Source organism: Lissotriton vulgaris, chromosome 8 (assembly GCF_964263255.1).
Source record: "Lissotriton vulgaris chromosome 8, aLisVul1.2, whole genome shotgun sequence".
NCBI lineage: Eukaryota > Metazoa > Chordata > Amphibia > Caudata > Salamandridae > Lissotriton > Lissotriton vulgaris.
Window position 1 is genome coordinate 1,353,955,553 of NC_141696.1, and position 19,968 is coordinate 1,353,975,520.

Consider the following 19,968-nt stretch of genomic DNA (forward strand, 5'->3'; position numbering starts at 1 on the left):
CCTGTTGATGGCAGTAGGTCAGACAAGTAGTTTTTGATTTTTATTCTTTGGGTGCGGTTCTGGAGAGAGGAGGTGAACCACTGTAGGATCACCTCATCTGCTCCTACCCTTTCTTGCAGTACTTTGATGAGTAGTTTGTGGTCGATTGCGTCAAAGACTGGCGATAGGTCTAGGAGTATGAGGAGGCAGCATTGGCCTGTATCGAGTGACTTATGTATATCATCTATGATATTTAGTATTGCTGTCTCTGTGCTGCATTCTTTTCTGAAACCTGATTGGTGGGGGTCTAGAAGGTTGATGCTGTCCTTGTGTTGAGTGAGTTGGAGAACACATCTTTCCAGGATTTTAGCTAGGAGATTGGAGACAAATCTGAAGTTGTACAGATCGTTTGATTCCAAGCATGTTTTCTTTTTTTAGTAATGACGAGACTTGGCCGATTTTGAGACAGTCCGGCATGACTCCGGTTCTCAGGGAGCTGTTTATGATCTTGGTCCAGAGCGGGGCTAAGGTGAATTTGTGCTTTTTGGAAAGTTGGGCTGGTATGTGTTCCAAGACCTGAGATGAGGGTTTGGAGCTGGAGATCAATTTGATGATCTCTGCTTTGGAGATGGGGTTTAAAGATTACCAGTAGTTTGGGGGGTGCTTGGGTGTGATATCTTCTGACCCAGGTGACAAGTTTCTGTGAGGGGGCTGCGGTCATCAACCAGGGAGAGCTCAATCATGCTCATTTTGTTGTTAACGAAATTAGCAAAGTTTTCACACAAGTCTTTGGAGGCCTGAACTGAGGATGAATGGGGCTTGGAAGTTTGTTGCCTAATGAGGTTGAAGAGTTCTGTGAGCGTGTTTTTTTGCGTTGTATAGAGCATTGCAAAAAATGTTTGTTTTTTCATTCTTTATGTGTTTTTTATACTTCCTGCGTACTGATTTGAGTTGATCCTGGAGGATTGTGGACGGGTTGTTCTGCCAGAGTCTTTCTGCAGCTCTTAGTTGTATTCTTTTAGAGTTAATGTCTGTGTTAAACCAGGATCTAAATGGAATGTTTGTGGTTCTTTTTTGTTTCAAGGGTGCTATTTGGTCCAGAATGGAGGTCATGGTTGTATTGTATTGAGAGGTGAGTTCTGTTGTGGAGGGGTCGTCTGTGATGATGGGGAGGAGAGAGCTAACCCTTTCCTCCAGGTCAGCAAGGGGGATCTGACTTAGGTTTCTCGTCCAGTGTGTGGGGTCTTGCGTATGGGGCTGACATAGTATTGTTTGGTTGATGTGGAATGAAATGATATGATATGATGATCGGACCAGTCAACGGGCAGGATGTGGTCAATTGTGGCAATAATGGCATCAATGATTGATCCTCTGTTGTGAGTTTCCTCTGAGCAGTGTTGGGTAAGGTTGTTGTTGTGTAAGAGTTCATTCATGGTTTGGATCAGCAAGTTGTTTTCCTCATTCCAGTGTAGGTTGAGGTCGCCTAAAATTATGTTGTTGGAGTCTCGGAGTAAGCAGTGAAATATCAGGTCGGACAGGTGCTCTCCGAATGCGGTGGTGTTGACTAAATGCATACAATGCTCTTGTGACTTCACCAGTCTCCGGCTACCATACATCTGGGTTCGGTTGTGATGTCCCAAGGTCGGCTACAAGAAGCTGAACTGAGCAAAAAGCACCTGGCAACTCCATATTTATCCATCTTCTACTCATGTGGACCCTTAAGGAGGTTCATAATGTGCCCTCTTTAGCACACTACTGTAGGTAGTGCAGGAGAAGTGTATCTATAATTATCAATAACAAGCAACCTGTTTTAAAAGACATATGCACGTGGAATACAACTATTTATGAGCGCAGACAGCAGTCAACTGTGGCCTGAACGTAGCTCTGCATTGTCCTGAGTTTGGACTTGGCGCTTTGGATGATACAGATAAGCTGCTGTAAATCTAACAGATAAGGGCTGTTAAACACAAAGTGATGCAAAGGGAGAACTGTTGAAGGCCACATGCGTGTCTTTATCACACACTCAGGTTCTTTGTTCTCTGCAGATTGCAATTGCTGACCTGACCTGACCTTTTATCTGCTGGCTGTCTACAGAGAGGGCGCTGACAATGGAGTTGGCACCCGTGGCTCTGTTTACAGAGGTGCCGGTTGTCCGCCTTACTAGAGAAGCCTCATGATGCGGGCATCCACCTTGTTTCTGAACTCTTCACCATTCCAGGAAGAAAGTTACATTTGCGCTAAAACGCACACAAAAAACTATACAACCCTGTAGCAAATTACAGCTGCAAGCAACTAAAAGAATGTGGGGGTGAGTCACTTTTTTTGACGCACTGGCAGCGCAATGAGCTTCCCCATATTTACAAGGCCATGTAAAGTCACCCAGAGTGACCTTGTAAATATGTGTCTGTTTCACACACAACTCTACGTGAAAGGGGAGTTTCATTGGTGTTGCTGTGGGATTTCCCACACAATATCCATGGAATCTGACACATTCCCATATTTACAACATATTGTAAAGATTGGAATACGTCCGAATCCTACTCTTCCCCAGGGGACGTGTACAAAGCGACAAATTACTTTAATGATTGTTTTTGTGCAGGCACCCTTGCAAAATGACACAAGGGTGTCTACACTGGCGCACGGCTGCTGTTTGTGCACCGGTGTAGGGGAGAAGGACAGGAATGCGCCTCATCCCAGCCCTTTTATTTTGACGCACAGCAGGAATGCTTGCTGTGCATCAAAATATTGTAAATGAGGCCCAAGGACTGCAAAAGCAAGGGTAGGTGGTGGGGCTGGGTAAGCACAAAAGGAGGTGGGCAACTGGGATCAGAGGCAGTGGCAGTGCATTGAGAAGTGGATAGGTGGTGTATGGGGAGGATGCCAAAAGCAGCAAGAGAAAGAAGAGCAAGCCTACCATGTGTCCAATGTGCTCTAAAGATAAAGAATGAAACCGTCACATGCTGATGACGCAGAAGCAGTAAATATGAGGACTCTTAAAGCTAAATAAATAAAATGCTGTATGTAGCCAAGGTCAGATCATAGAGAAAAATACCAGCATGCACAGGCAAGCAGGCATATGAGAACTGTTTAAGAACACAGGATGTGTCTGAGGTGCACCTGTAAAGAATGGTTAAAGCTAAAGAAAGAAAGAGCTCCCACAAGAGAAGTAGTTGAATGACACAAGTACTTGGGCCATGCTCCATGGGAGAGTTCATTGAAACTACATTTGGGGGTGGGCTGCACACCATACTTTCGCCAAGTTCATCCTCTGTATCCATATTTTCATATTTCATATTTCACAGTGACTTAATCTTTTCACATGCCTAGGAGCTGGGTATGTCACCATTGAGCACGCTTCAATGAAATATGGATACAGAGGATGAACTTGACGAAAGTATGGTGTGCAGCCCACCCCCAAATGTATTTTCAATGAACCGGCTCCATGGGGCTAGCACCCACTAAAAATTGGAAGAAAATGATTTCACAACACAGCGAATCTTTCAAGCCACGAGCAAGGCGCAACATCTTTTTTCATTTGGTATGTTTATTTTTAGATACGTCAGAATTTTCTTGAAATTGGACTGTTTAACACACGATGACAATGTTTTCTGCACGAGCGCTTTGAACTGATTAAATATTTGTCTATATACGGATGCACGGGGATGTCAGTTCAATGAACACTTTTAATGTTGTGTATAAAGGTCACGGTAGGTGTATGGCATTTTATGATGCAACTTGGGAGTTATAGTACCGGGGGAGATCCGGTTTGATTGCAGTCTCACAGATGTAAACTAGGTTGCGTTAATGGGAGGGTTTAGGTTGGAGAAGGGGCAGAGGTGGTGTTTAAATGCAAGGCGTGCAGCGCACCAGGGGTCAGTCTCACTATGCTCAGGTCAAGAGGACGATAGATTTGCAGCAGGTACGTGATGTGGGAAAGTGATGAGAGTAGCGGAGGGAGGGAATGATTTGAGTTTTCAGCCGTTCGGTTCACTGTGTTGCGCCGAGTTTTAGACTCAGATACGACTAACAGTAGAAGACTGTTTAGTAAAGCAAAGTAAGAACGAATAATGAAACCACCTGATTGCACTAGGGAAATGTGAACGGAAAAGGCGGGAAGCGTGGGTTCTGTTAAACATGGGGCTATAAGTTGTTTGGTTATTTACCTTAACAACAGGGTAGTAGGAAAGCTTGAAGACTGGTGTCACAGTGCCTCTTCATAGTGAAACCAAGGGAAAGAGAGGTGGGAAGACATGGGTAGATATAATATGAGAAGACATCAGCTCACAGGCGACTATGCGACTGCGTGTAATGACAACTAGAATATGCCAGAACATTGATACAAGGGAAAATTCACCTTTTATAGATGGGTTATATAATGTTCATGAATTGCATGTTTGTTGTTCCTAACAAGTAAAACGAGATAATATGACAATTGTTCAGTCTATTAAGTAGCGCATTGTATGTTAATATTTGTTTAATTCATTTCGCAGTTACCCCTGACGAAGGGCCCCTGGAGGCCCGAAATGCAATGGGTTTTTAATAAACTGCTTATGATGAAACACGCCTTCAGTACGTATTTTTGAATGAAGAGGCTCGGATGGCCCATCAAGGATATGAGAAACTTAAGCAAATTGTCATTTCCTTGCCCGTGGATGAATTATGACTACTGTTGGTAGAAGAATTGAATTAATGGTATATAAAGGATTTACATGGAAGATAAAAAGTAAACAGGTTGCATTAGCACTAGCGTGGGAAAAACAAGGACCCCCTGGGTATCAATACAGACTCCTAGCGCAGGGTAAAACACCTATGTGGGTAACAATCCTAGGACATCAGCAAAGTAAATTACCAATTTCTCCAAAACCAGTAGTGTGAAGAAAGAACGAACATAAAATATATGCAAATATATATTTAATAAGTATAATTAAAAATCATATAGAAACATAAACTATATGATGGGGTAAAAATCTAATTCATTAAAAACAGACACAAGTGTTATAAATCAGCAAATATCCTATACATCATATACTATACTGAAAGCAATACAGTCACATTAATGAATGGCATAGAACAATACTAGACATATAATCATAACAAAAAATCAAATAAATGGCATAGAAAAATACTAGACATATAATCATAACAAAAACTCGACGCGCGTTTCGGCAGAAAACCGCCTTCTTCAGGAGTTTCTGCTGATAATCTGGAAATACATATACAGAAAAAGAAATATGTATCAGATCATGGTCTTATATTTAGGTAACTGACATCATTATTTAACAATATCTGAGAAAGTTAAAAACAAGAGAGAATATATAAAACACAAGTTCATATAAATTTAACAAATTCGTCAATCTTCACAACTGAACAGGTTTAAGACATTAAATTTGGTCATTTCTTGTCATATGATTGACAAATATTTTCAAACGTATTGTACAGTACTTGATCTAACACAGATGTCATTGTTCTATATGTAAGATATATTGCGTATTATGTTGAGCTATGTAGACATAACCTTCATAACAAGTGGATGGAGACAGCAGGTTTTCCTTTACTCTAAGACACGAAAACTAAGACAAAATATCTCCTATGATGTAGACAAGCACTTACATTGATATATTTTTTAGAGGCTGTTGATGTTTTCGTATATATGGGTAGTCAGGGCCACTTGGTAAAGGCTAATACCTGATCAAAAAATAATAAAGTCAAAAAGGAAATAAGTGAGAATGGAAAAACACAAAAGAATTAATGAGTCACTTTTGAACACATGGAGCCGCCTGGATGGTAAGTCTAACGCATTGTGTTCAAAAGACTCACCTGTGATGATGTTGTTGCAGGACTTACAGGATGAGCATTTAACAGTGCCTCTGACTGGGAAATTATCTGTAAGTGATCTTTGAACAAATTCTGAACAGTCTTTTTTGGCATTAAATCGAGAATGTACAATCAGATCTTTGAGATTTCTGTTTCTCCTATGGGCAAACATGGGTTTGTCTAATTTGCAATTAGTTGGGTTGGAGTTTAAGATGTGCCAATTTGAGTTTACAATATGTCGAACAGTGTTGTCGAGGGTGGAGTGTTTTGTAATGCAAACTCATTGCTTGTTTGTCGTAGGTGGCTTAGATCTCAGTAGTGAATCTCTGTCGTAGAATCTTGCACGCTTATATGAATCTCTGACTAACCTATGTGGGTAGCCTCTACCTAAACAATGTGAAGACCTAACTTCGCAACTATTTGAGTGTGTCTATTGTCATTTGGTACATCCTGTTTAGCATCAGTTGGGAGCATAGATACATCGGTTTTTACAAGGTTGATATTCCACACTAGATAGACCGAGACGAATGTGTATCATAACCTCCTTCCTTATATTTTCGTGTGTTTCTCGTTAGTTTACTCGAGCCTCGTAGAGAAATATGAAAAATGCGTTAGACTTACCATCCAGGCGGCTCCATGTGTTCAAAAGTGACTCATTAATTCTTTTGTGTTTTTCCATTCTCACTTATTTCCTTTTTGACTATATTATTTTTTGATCTGGTATTAGCCTTTACCAAGTGGCCCTGACTACCCATATATACGAAAACATCAACAGCCTCTAAAAAATATATCAATGTAAGTGCTTGTCTACATCATAGGAGATTTTTTGTCTTAGTTTTCGTGTCTTAGAGTAAAGGAAAACCTACTGTCTCCATCCACTTGTTATGAAGGTTATGTCTACATAGCTCAATATAATACGCAATATATCTTACATGTAGAACAATGACATCTGTGTTAGATCAAGTACTGTACAATACGTTTGAAAATATTTGTCAATCATATGACAAGAAATGACCAAATTTAATGTCTTAAACCTGTTCAGTTGTGAAGATTGACGAATTTGTTAAATTTATATGAACTTGTGTTTTATATATTCTCTCTTGTTTTTAACTTTCTCAGATATTGTTAAATAATGATGTCAGTTACCTAAATATAAGACCATGATCTGATACATATTTCTTTTTCTGTATATGTATTTCCAGATTATCAGCAGAAACTCCTGAAGAAGGCGGTTTTCTACCGAAACGCGCGTCGAGTTTTTGTTATGATTATATGTCTAGTATTTTTCTATGCCATTTATTTGTTTTTTTATTATGATTATATGTCTAGTATTGTTCTATGCCATTCATTAATGTGACTGTATTGCTTTCAGTATAGTATATGATGTATTGGATATTTGCTGATTTATAACACTTGTGTCTGTTTTTAATGAATTAGATTTTTTCCCCATCATATAGTTTATGTTTCTATATGATTTTTAATTATACTTATTAATTATATATTTGCATATATTTTATGTTCGTTCTTTCTTCACACTACTGGTTTTGGAGAAATTGGTCATTTACTTTGCTGATGTCCAAGGATTGCTACCCACATAGGTGCATTAGCACTAGCGACAGTGCCATGGTTTGGGGCACCGACACAGTGCCCCTTCACAGTGACCCCATGGGAGAGTTCAGCAGGTTAAGCCGGCACACACTGAAAACATGCAAGCACTCTTATGAAAGTGACAATGAAGGCAACCAATGATAAGTAACGTGGCCTGTAAGCCCCATGAGAGGAAAGAAAATGTCTCCAAGAGACCGCAAATGCGCTGTCTAGGCGAGACCTAAAAAAGATGTCAATTCATAGGAACGCTAATGCAGGGATGGATGAATTCTGTCCATTGGAGACCTCTAACCCAGCATTCACAGGCATTTGCAGGGGGTTGCATACTGCCCCTTGCTTACCTAATAAGGACGAGATGTTTTGCAACCTCCTGTGAAGGTGTGTTTTACGTTGCAATCGATTAGTACGGGAAAGTATCGAGAAAAGAAATGAAGGGCGAGTAGCAAACCAGTCGGTGTACAAGAAACACCAAATGGTGTGTGACAGCCTTTTCTGCACCGGGTGTGGTATTCCAAGATTTATAAGTCATGTGATGATACCGAGGGAAAGGAAACTCGGCAGAAACATTGACAAATATGTACTTAAGGAAAGGACCTTGAATGGTGGTAAAGCAAATAGTAATTCAATTCAAAAAGAGTTGGGATAGACTTCGGGCATATTTATACAGAATAAGGACGGTGCAAATGTAGAAATACAGGTTTTACAGGTCTAGGTATTGTTATTATCCCGACTGTAAATAGTATGCTAACATAATACAGTGAATACACTCCTTTTCCCACGATAACAAACTCCTTTTCTCAAGGTTACAAAAGTAGAACTAGACATTCATGACAGGACAGGTTATTCAGTGGCAGTACTGCCAGCAGTCAATTCACACTACATTAGGGGTTTGAATGATTCAAAGCAGATCATGCTGTCTCTGCTGCCACCTAGTGTCAATATGAATTAACTTAAACACTTCGAAATATCGGAAGACATATTTTTGTGGCCCACTGTTAGGAACAACTTTGATATTTTTGTCCATTTTCTACTAAGGTCTCATGATCAAAAAAAATTGAATTAAAGCAAAAACTTTCAGAAACAGGACCAAACAAAAACAGCCACAATTTGAACTCAAGGTGCCAGATGTCTGCCAGTCAAATAGTAACAAGAGAAAGCTTGAACAATAATTTTTATAAATCCAATTATTTTTTCGCATGGATCTAGAATCCTAGGGCCCGATGTAGGTCGGCCTTTACCGATCTGTAACGGCCGAAAATACCGATTTTCGGCCCTTACCGATCGGTATCCAGTCCTCGAAATGCAGGGCGATGAAAATCGTCCGAATCGGTATATATACCGAATCGGAATAGATACCGAATCGGAAATAATCCGAATCGGAAATACACCGATTCGTTAAAAGAACGATTCGGTAACGTACCGAATCGATAAAAATACCGAATCGGTCCATGTACCGAATCGGTAGTGACACCGAATCGGTAATTATTCCGAATCGGATTATCTACCGAATCGGTTCGGAAAGGGCAAAACTCTGATTGAGATGTAGGGAAGCATAGAAATACCGATTTTGCCTCAAAATCGGTATTTCAAATTCGGTATTTACCATGGATTACAATCAGGTGGTAACCAACTGCAACCTATAAAAATAGACCCAAAATGCATTGCAACTTGCAGGATGGCGGCATTTTATGTCATTGCAAGGCGGCTACGGCTACAGCAGGAAGGAGAGAGGGAATGGCAAAGAGAGGAACAGGTCTACAGACAGAGGATCACCCTGTTCATGCTCACAGAGGCAGAGATCCTACAGAGGTACAGGCTGGACTCAGACACAATTCTGGAGCTCATCAGGGACCTCAAACCGCTGTTGGACCACCCCACCCCAAGGGCACACGCCATCCCAGCGCACGTGCAGGTGCTATGCAGCCTACACCTGCTTGCGTCTGGCAGCTATCAAAGTGGAGTAGCTGCGGTAGGAGGGGTGACCCAGAGCAGCCTGTCAAGGTTTTTCCACAAATTCCTTGACGCCATGATACAGAGGATGGACCAATACATATCTTTCCCTGCAACCCATGCGGAACTGGTACAAACAAAAGCAGACTTTTACCAGATGGCACAATTTCCCCAAATCATTGGCTGCATAGATGGCACGCACATTCCGATTTGCCCCCCTGCTGACACAGAATACATATACCACAATAGGAAGTCTACGCACACCATCAATGTGCAGGTGATCTGCAATGCGAAGTGCACCATCACAGACCTGGTAGCAAAATTTCCAGGGAGTACCCACGACTCCTACATTTTCCAACACAGCGGCATCTATGCACGGCTGACGGCTGGGGAATTTGGAGAAGGATACCTCCTAGGTGAGACACATCATCAGACCCCATAACACAAAGTAGCTAAGTAAAATACATGTATGCATGTGAGTAATGTTACCCCTTTTCCTTCTAGGCGACAGTGCATATGCCCTCCGCTCATTCATACTCACCCCCTACCTCAACCCCTCTACACCCAGCCAAAGGAGGTATAACCGGGCCCACAAAAGCACAAGGAATGTAGTAGAACGGACCTTTGGCATCTGGAAAAGCAGATTCAGATGCTTGCACAAGAGTGGAGGTGCAAGGCAGTATACCCCCATCACCTGCTGCAAGATCCTAGCTGTCTGTGCAATGTTGCACAACCTTGCGGTGAAGAAGGGCACTGAGGTGGAGTTGTCAGACTACGAGGACCATGACGACGACGTTGCTGTGCCACAAACACAACCTGCTGGGGTGTCTACGCCAAGTGATGCCAGATACAGACGTGAGGAGATTACAGAAAACTATTTCTGAGTGAGTAAAGATGCACAGACAGGTCAATGGATGTTTGAAAAAAAAAGATTTAATAATGTTACAACAACGTTACTGCACTGATGTGCAACAAATGAAAAGGTAAACAAGATGTGGGTAAATGTAAATTGTCCGTGTTGCCTCACCCGCCCTGGCAGTCTTACTTCTTGCTGCGCTTAGCAGCCCCACCAGGATGTGGCTCACCCCCTTCTGAGTGTCCAGCAGCCTCAGCTGAGCGCCTGCTGCTCCGGCGCGGCTCAGACACTGCGCTGGCAGTGCTGCTACGGCTGCTGCTGTCCCCAGCCTCGCCCAGGTCCAGGGCTGGATTTACCACTGTGTTCGATATTATCAGTGCCTCCATGGCGGTGGTAATGCGGGCCATGCCCCTAGTCACCTCTGCCGTGTTCTGGGTGAGGCAGGCCTCCATGTTTGCCCCACGTTGGCATAGCTGGGCGGTTGCAGCAGCAAGGCGGTTGATAGCCCTATTCTGCACGCGGGCATCACTGCGGCGACAGTGCTCGTGTTCATCCATTTTATTGCAGAGCTGGGTGATGGCAGTGGTCATTCGCCCAAGACCTGTTGCTATGTCCTTGTTGCTATCAACAAATGTCTTGAATCCCTGTGCCATCTCCCCCATCTGCAGGTTGTGCACCCGCAATTGGTGCTGGCAGGCCAAGATTGATTTTGCCTGCATCCTCTGGATCCTGACCATACTGCCCTCCAGCCCTTGGAACACGCTGCCCTCCCGTGCTGGAAGAGCAGTGCTGGAAGTGCGTGGCCTCCGGGGATTGCTGCTGCCCTGCTGTGTGGGCTGGGGTGCCACAGGTGTTACAGGGTTGTTTGCTGGAGCCTGACCCGCTGCTCCCTCCATGAGGTTTAATGGAGCAACAATTATCCTCCTGGCAGGAGATGTGGCAGGCGCAGGGTGGCTCTGTGGTGGTGAGTTCTCCGGGGAGAACTGCAATGGGGGCATCAGAGACAGTCGGGGGGAGTGGGGAAATGTGAGGGTATGCCCAGTGTCTTCCTCATTGCCCAGGGCACTGCTGTTCTCCTCCTCCTGTGCTGGTAGACTGGTGCTTGGCCCTGCCACCGCACTGGCTGATGGTGCTGAAGCTGGTGCTTGAGTAGCTGCTGCTCCCCCGCCTGATGGTGCCCCTAGGTATAAAGAAGCATTTGTGAACTGAGTGCTGATGTATTACAGTCACTACAATTAAAGCATTGCACATCTCATTTCAAATACTTTGATTCAGATTTACAGTTCATTTTATTATGCTTCTGCACTGGCATTTTTTCCTACTTTTGCTGACTTCATTCCCCATGATGCATTGGTCATGGCTGTTGCCAGCAGTACTGGGCTGGGGTTTGGCTGTGCATTGGGGCTAAATGGGAGGTGTCTGGTAGGGTGTGTCAAGATGTGCATGCTTCTTACCTGTAGCTGTAGCTCTGGATGAGCTGTCCAGGTCCCCAACTCCCACCACACTCTCCCTCTCAATGGTAGTCGCCACAAGTTCCTCCAGGTCAGTGAGGGGTGGCGCCGGGTTCCTACCTCCACCAATTAGTCCTGCCTGCTTGTGCAGCTCGGCCAGTTTCCTCTTTGTGAGGCTGCGGATGTCGTAAAACCTCTTCTTGAGGTCGTCCAGGCTCCTGGGGGTGACACCAACAGCGTTCCCTCTCTCCCCTATTTCACTCCACAGCTTCCTCTTGGTGCTCTCTGGGACAGTGAGCGACAGCCTCCCAGACAGCTGCCTGTGTACCCTCACAACCTCCTCCACCAACACTTGCAGCTCCATGTTGCTGAATTTGGCCTTCCGCTTGCGCTCTGCCTTCTGACTCTCAGAGCTGCTTGCCATGTTTCACAGAGTTCTGGATATTGCTACCACTGCTGCTCACTGTGAATGCTCAGCTCAGGCTGCCTCTCCAGAAAGTTCTAATGAGTTGCACCTGCCTGGGTAGCCACTCCCTGCTAGGGTGTGGGAGGGTGGTTCCACCTCATTGGCTGATGTCTTTAGTTTCAGTTTTACTTGCTCGCCGAATCGGCATTTACCGATTTGGTATTTACCGATTCGGCTAATATCGATTAGGCTACTACCGATTCGGTAAATACCGAATCAGTATTTCCAATGCGTTCCTATGGGCCTTTTGGCCCATGGGGGTGTATTGCTATTACCGATTCGGTATTTGCTGATTCGGTATTCGCCGATTCGGTAATTGCCGATTCGGTGCGTATCGAATCACAATACCGATTACTACCGAATCGGTATTTTTCCGATTTTTTTCCTCTACATATCATTTTCCGATTTCAAAATACCGATTCGGTATAAATCGGTATTTTAAAATCGGTAAATGCGTATTACCTACATCGGGCCCTAAGTCTTGTCTTAATATTGTATAATTCCTCTTAATGTAGGAAAGATACAGCAAGGGTAACTTAGTGGTTGTGCAGTGGAGCAAGATACAAAGATGGGTGAGGTTGAGAGAGAGACAGAGATAAGGTAGCAAGGTCAGTTTAAGTGAGCTAGAAGCAGTCCTTAATTTGTCAAAATAAACTATGTGCTAGAGCCCTCGTCAGGAATCCACTGCAGCTTGCAAAACCCACTACCCTTGCCAGCGCTGCCAATGCCCCTGTCAACACAAAACTACCAACCATCACACTCCTACAAGTGTGACAATTGAGACCATTACAGGACCCCACAGGTATAAGAATTTAATTTTATTTTAAAAGTTTTATATAGCGCTAGCTTGACCTTTGGGTATCAGAGAGCTTTACATACACCCTGTAAAAAACAGAAGGAAATTGCATTACATAGTGGGCAGGCAGTAAGAAAGCAAACCAGAGATAAAAAAATACAGCATGAAAAATAAGTAAACAGTGCATCGGAGGGGGAGGGAACGAAGAAAAAGGTGGTTAACACAGTCCGGTCACCAACTATCCTTGAATGTCAAGAGATAGAGAGAGGAGTCAACCTGGATACTGAAGTCTAGGTTAGTTGACTTTGGTCGGGAAAGTATTTGTTAAGTAGATGGAGTTTCAGGTCCCTTTTGAAACAGGAGAAGGAGGGGTTGCATCTGAGGACTCTAGGGAGAGCGTTCCACATCCTGGGAGTGTTGCCAGAAAATGAATAGCTCGGGTGGCAGGTGTTAGCTCTTTCAATGCAAATTTTATTAATAAACAACTGATGCTGTGCTAACTTCTAAATAATACAAACCACACCACCATGCGGCAGACTGTCATAAGTGCCGGTGTTGACAATTAAGTGCTGATGCTGAGTTCCAGAAACCACTTGCTCAAATTAAGCACTGGCTAGAAGCATACAGAGGATGAGGTGAACAGGTGGATATATGCAAGGCAGAGAGAGAGTGGTGAGGCAAGAAATGGGCAAAAGGAGAAATGAAGTATAGGAAAATTGTCGGTTAAAGAAAGCAGGGACGAAGAGAGCGACATTTAGGAATAGTGCGTCATAACAATCATGTTTTCCCGCTTTCCACCTTTAGCAGGAGATCTGGGCATTCATTAGAGTTTCGTATGCGCTGTTGCCAGCCACCTTTATTGTCTTCCCGAAGTCGGCGGAGTCTTCCAACGTAGAGCACATTGGCAGCCATTCCACTGAATTCACACTAACGCCGTCTCAGTCATTCAATTAATAACAATTCATACACACTGAAAAATAAAAAAATGCACGCGCTCTCCCTCATTCTTTGAGGTATGGTATAGACAGATGGAGGGCCAGAAGTGAGGTAATGAGAGATGAGGTTGAAAGAGAGGTGAAGTGTATGGAGGAAAGATGCAGGGATGAACCCTGAAGGGTAGAGTAGAGTTAGGTGAGGTAGAGAAAGGGAACCAGAGGAGTAGAGGTAGGTGTTAAGAGTGGTAGAGAGAGGTGAGGTTGTGACAAAGAAATAAAGATGGTGAAGAAAACTGTATTTGAGAGAAATAAATGAGGGAGCAGAGATGAGGCAGATACATTTGAGACAGAGAGGGGTTAGATCCAAAGAGATGTCGAGAGTGAGAGAGAGAGAGAGCGAGAGAGAGAGAGAGGGGAAGAGAGACAGATGTGGTAGAAGCTGGGAAGTTCCTTTAGCAGAAAGGTGTGAGACAAAAAGATAGGTTTGGCAAAGAAAGTGAATCAGAAGGTGCTACAGAGAGGTGTTGAGATAGAGAGGCACATAGAGAAATGAGGAAGAGAGAAGGATGGAAGTTTAGTGATTTAGAGATAAGAGGTACAACAGGATAGAGCGAAAAGTGAAATAGAGAAAGGTGAAGTTGACACAAATGAGTGAGGTGGAGAGAGAGAAGCAAGATACACTGAAGAAGTACTGTGAAGCGTAAGTTAGAAAGAAATACACAGAAAAGAAGAAAGAAAGGTAAAGCAAGTGAAGTCAGACAGAAAGTGAGAAATGATAGAACAATATATAGATGAGAAGCGAAACAGTGGTTGACAAAGTTAAGCTGGTGAGGAAATTGTATGTAGAGAAAGACAGAATTAAACACAGGCAGAAAAAGAGGGAGGGAGGTTGAGACAGGGAAACAGAGAGGTGAGAAAAAGAGAGAGATTTCATTACTGGAGGTACCTTAGAAGGTAGGATTCCTGGGCCGTTGTACATTTTGCACATACCTTTAGGCTGCTCGGTAGAGATTTGGTAAGGTCACAATATATATGTATTTGAAAAGTACTCTATGATTTCTATCCAATTAGAATATATTGATTCTGATAGATATAACTGAACAAACATTACCTTCAAAAGTGGTTTCAGTCAGGGATGTAGCTGAGATCTCCAATGTGTGCACTCAGACACAATGCTATATCAAGTCCCACGTGTTCAAAGTTATCTGTTTCTTTGCAATTTGTTACTTTAACTTCCCCACTGAAAGGCATATATTTGGGCAGAAGTGAGGAATTACCCGCTAAGAAGGCCCGGCTGAAAACCCCTGCGGTGAGGGCACTGGTGTTTCTCCAATTATTTACAGTGGCAGTTCTTTGCAGGCAAAAAGCAACTCTTATGTAGGTTACTTAATCTCTTTTTCCTATTCTGTGCTGCATATTTCTGGAATTTCCTAGCAGAAAAATGGCACAAAAGTATTAAATCTGTGTTCCTGCACCTCCCAGTAATTATTATACTTGTCTTATTTCGGGGGAATTCATAGGTTGGGGTGTCCGGGATATCTGCCAAAAATTGGCCCTCTTTTGGGGTTGTGGCCACGTGGCATATAAGGTGTCTACAATCCTTTGAAAGCAAAAGACACAAAGTTGATGGACAGAATGCAGAACAAATCAAAACATTCACCCCAGTCAAGAGATCTGGGTTAAATCCATCATTCATTTGCTCACCATGCCACCCAAGTTTGGACCAGGCCATATGCAAATTAGTCTTGAGTCTGTGCCTCATGGGAACAGTCCAGCCCGAACTGCCAAGCCAGGTCCTTACTGGACAGGAAACAAGCATCCTAGGACCGGATGCATGGTTTCACCCCTCATCAGTCTGGATAGCTTGAATCCAGTGGGTGGCACAGTGAGCCCGGGACCCACGTCTAGGCATACCCGGCTCACTTAAAGCGAGAAAGGAAAAGACACACAGTTGATGGACGGGATGCAGAATAAATCAAAACATTCACCCACCGTCAAGAGATCTGGGTTAAATCCATCATTCTTTTGCTCACCATGCCACCCCAGTTTAGACCAGGCCATATGCAAATCAGTCTTGACCCTGTGCCTCATGGTAACAGTCCAGCCCGAACTGCCAAGCCAGGTCTTCCCTGGACCGGAAACAAGTATCCTGGGACCAGTTTCAGGGTTTCACCCCTCATCAGCCAGGATAGCTTGAATCCAGTGCCACAGTGAGCCTTTGAAAGCACAGTCCTTTGAGTTCTGTGCAATCACGGAGCTGCTTGTTATTTCAGCTCCCATTTTCGGTGCTCAGTTGCCTGCTCTTCACTGGCTTCATATGTAGGGTTTTGATATTTTTTTTTAATAAAGCTGCATTTCTTTTTTTTGTCTTAGACATTTTCTTTTCAATATGGCCATTCCAGCTAATGTGCCGCCCTCACATACTCTACAATATCCCATGAAATATTCACACTGAATACAAACTTTTTTCTGGTCCTTATTTGCTTTGTCTTGGGAAATATAATGTCTTTATAATAATTTACTTACCTCTCCATCAACAGCGGCTATTTTAGATCTGCACATTTATGCATTCGGTGGCAGGTCTTCATTAACTTGAACCTACATAATTTTTGTTGTTTTGCAAATACCTTCCCCCTTGCAGTGTCATAGAGCCTTTCCATTGTAGTTTTGCATGGGCGGAACTCATCACCCAATAAAAAATATTCTAAATTTGAATCTGGTAAAACGGCCACCGAATCTCATTTGAATATGAACTCACAGTCTTCCTGAGATACCAAGCAAAAGTATTAAAAATGATCCTCCCAATCATATTTGTTCTTCTAATCCGATTTTAGGTCCAATTTCGATGAGATTAGACCACTGCAATCTGTTATGATTGCTACCAACAATAAACTACTGCAAAGCGAAGACCGATAGGTGCTTATGGAGAATAGACTCACCGCAGGTTAGTTACAAAAAATTCAACTGAAAGTAATTTCAACCAAACTTACCAAGATGAAGCAAGACATTGTTCAGCTCCAAAGACACTCATGATTTGGAAACAATTAATCGTCTCAACAATCACCGTCTTCATGGTCTACCGAAAGGTATGGAAGGAGGTGATATGAGTTCCTTTCTGATGTCTTTTCTGAGGGAAATGGCCTTTACAATGCGGGCTGAGCCACGCGTGCCATTGCCCCGAGCGTAACAAAGCTTTCCTGAACCACGCATCAGCCTTAACCACGCATCTGCGTTGTTAAGGCAGGTAGCCGTCTAGTGCCCGAATGGGAGGGGAGAGGAACAGGAAGTGTTGGAACAAGAAGCTCCAGACGAGGACAGGTAAGTGGGACTGGTAGTTTTAAGGGCTGGGGTTGGGTTTGGGGGGGTAGTCTTTAGGGGTAGGGGATGGTTGTAGGGCTCTGGGCCAGGTGGTTTTTCGAAGGGGGGCATGGTTTTAGGGTGGAGGAAGGGGTAGTTTTAAGGGCAGGGCTGGGTTAGTTTTATAGCTCAGGGCAGGTGAGCTGAAGTCAGGGTAGTTTTTGGTCGGGGGAAGGGTTTTAGGCAACAGGGCGGAGGGAGGGGAAGAGGGCAGGGTCACATCGGTTTTAAGCCTCAGGGCGGGGAGGAAATGTAGGGGAATATGATTTTAGGGCTTTGGGTGGAGAGGAGCGTTGGGGTAGTGGTAATTTACCGCACATATCCCTTTAGCAAACATGCTTTTACAACAAAATTTGTTGTAAAGGCATGCATGGTAAAGGAATGTGTAGTAAAGGAATCGTGGTTAAGACTCATTCCTTTTTGCGACTGTGTTGTAGAGGCACACGTGGTTCAGCCATGCATGCTTCTGTCATACAGTCCTTTTTTGACAGAGCTATTAGACTTACCTAAGGCACCGCCTCTCACAATTCAGAAAGGTCATCGTCTTGGCCCTAAATCCAATTCAACTAAACCAAGGGGAATCGTTATGTTAAGTTGTACTGGCTTACTGGGAGTTATTAAAATAGAAAAACAGAAGAAGAAACTATTGTCGTCTGCCCAAAACATCTATATATTTCTCTATACTTACCTTCTGCTACCAATACAATGAAAAAATAATGTCTGTCCCTCTGTCCCTTGAAAAGATAATTGATCATTTGTTATGGCATCAAATGCTTTTGTGGGTTTTCTTCTTCTACAGTGGATACTCTACCACCTAGTTTTTAACTTTTACTATATATTATCTGTTGTTTCTTTATATTGCATTATATAACCTCCAATCACCATTGTGTGATGTTGCTACTTCAAATCAATAATTTTGTGTTTCTCTACATATCTGGGGTTTGTCCCTTTATTTGTTATTAAGCTACTTTCCCTCTTATACCTTTATCTTTCTTGTTGCTTTCTTACTTTCTATTCTCTTTTACCTGTGTTTCCATTTCAAGCGTTTATCTTTCTCTTACTTAATTGTTTTTCTTATTATTAATTGATTGTCACTTATTGTTTCTTTATTGTATTTGCAGATTGTAATGTCCAGTTGTTCTTCCTTGTTTGTCTCCTAACCCCATGATTCACATGCTGTGGATTGTCAGTGGTTCGGGGAATCCTCTTGTAGTGCCATATAGAATGTTTGTGCTTGTTTTGCATGGGCAGACCAATCCCCATAAAAGCAATATTCTGAAATTTGGTTATTCTGTTTTAAGAATCTGATAATGAGGATTGTTGGACTTTGGGTACTGTTAACTTTGAACATAATTAAAATCCAAATATTATGGTGGTCATTATAAATCTAGCAAAATGCAGGGTCGGCACCTCCGCCAATGCTCCTATAGCAGGAAAAATAAAAAGATGATAGTTATTATCATTTTATTTTTTGCAGGTTCAGGGCTGGGTTAGGGCAGGCAGGGCTGGAGGCACAGGGGTAGGAGTGGTTTACACACTCCAAGTGTGCCTGACCATCTTGGCCGAGCCAAACAGTCATGCGCATTTTGCATGTACCCCGCCAGGCTGTATTACACAGCCTTGTGAGGAACATGCACAGTCCCCAAGTACCCATCTGAGCGCTGATTCACAGTGCTCAGACCAATCACAACGCTGCATTGCAGCGTTATGATTGGCTATGGGGAGCCTGTGTGCTTCCTGGTTGTGGGCGGAGAAGCAGTGGAACAACGCGGAAAAGGTAAGTATATTTTTTATTTAGTACGCTCCCCCGCCCCTACCCCCTCTTCCCTGCCAACCGATATTGGTAAAATGTTAGCCAATTATCTAAAAAATAAAACAGCATAAGCAAATTGGTAAAATAATTATTAAATCAGATATTTCTGTCTTCCTTTGTAATTCAGACATTTCTGTTTCTTTTGAAAAATGATATCAGTTGCTTTACTCAGTAACCACTACTCCATCAAATCGGAATGTTGATGACTTCTTTTCGACTATCCCTAAACCGAAATTACGAGAATCTGACTATAATGTTCTGGAGGAACATATTATGGCTCAGGAGTTTTTTCAAGCCATTAGGAACTTGAAACCTGCTAAAGCAGCTTAACCAATGTTTTTTTAGCCCTGTTTTTCAGCAGTGTGTCTGCTGTGCAGTATACTTATAACAATAAAAAACAAGCATTTGCAATGCAATATGTCTCGCATTACTAAAGGATTGAGCTATTGGCGTTGCATTATTATTTGCAATGCCAATAGCTCATGCGTTTAGTAATGCAAGAACTATTGCAGTGCAAATGCAGGTTAAAACTCAAATCAATGTTAACGTAGTATAAGCACTGTTTATCCAGCCCCTAATGACTTCAGTAGTGGGAAGAAGATGATTGAGCCAAGACATTTTTTAACATCAATCTTGTCTTACAACACCAAAGGGATTTGCTTTGTATTGGGGGCTTTATGAAACCAAATGAGCATGCTTTAAGAATTAAATCCCACCAAGAGAGGACTGCAAAAGATCACAGGTGTTCTATTAGTAACATTGCGCCTAGTTATTTATTGCTTCTTTTGGCTGTGAACAAATAATACAAACTTCTCAGTGACGCTTTGCCTATCACAGATACACATTAGAAGCCTCCCATGACTGAATCCAAACGTCTGGCTGTCCTTCACTGAATGCTACACCTCGTTGCACCTAACCTGGACATTTGCCTTTTAAGATATAA

At 42.9% G+C, this 19,968-nt stretch overlaps 1 protein-coding gene across 1 annotated transcript; it reads right to left on the reverse strand.

Moving 5' to 3' along the window:
• Positions 1 to 10,392: 10,392 nt before the first annotated feature.
• Positions 10,393 to 12,082, reverse strand: LOC147698722 (uncharacterized). The gene is made up of 2 exons (XM_086933497.1): positions 11,662 to 12,082; positions 10,393 to 11,387 (listed from the first exon to the last, which is right to left on the reverse strand). Exons 1-2 carry the CDS (start codon positions 12,080 to 12,082, stop codon positions 10,393 to 10,395), a joined length of 1,416 nt encoding a protein of 471 aa, XP_086789623.1.
• Between the last annotated feature and the right edge of the window lie 7,886 nt (positions 12,083 to 19,968).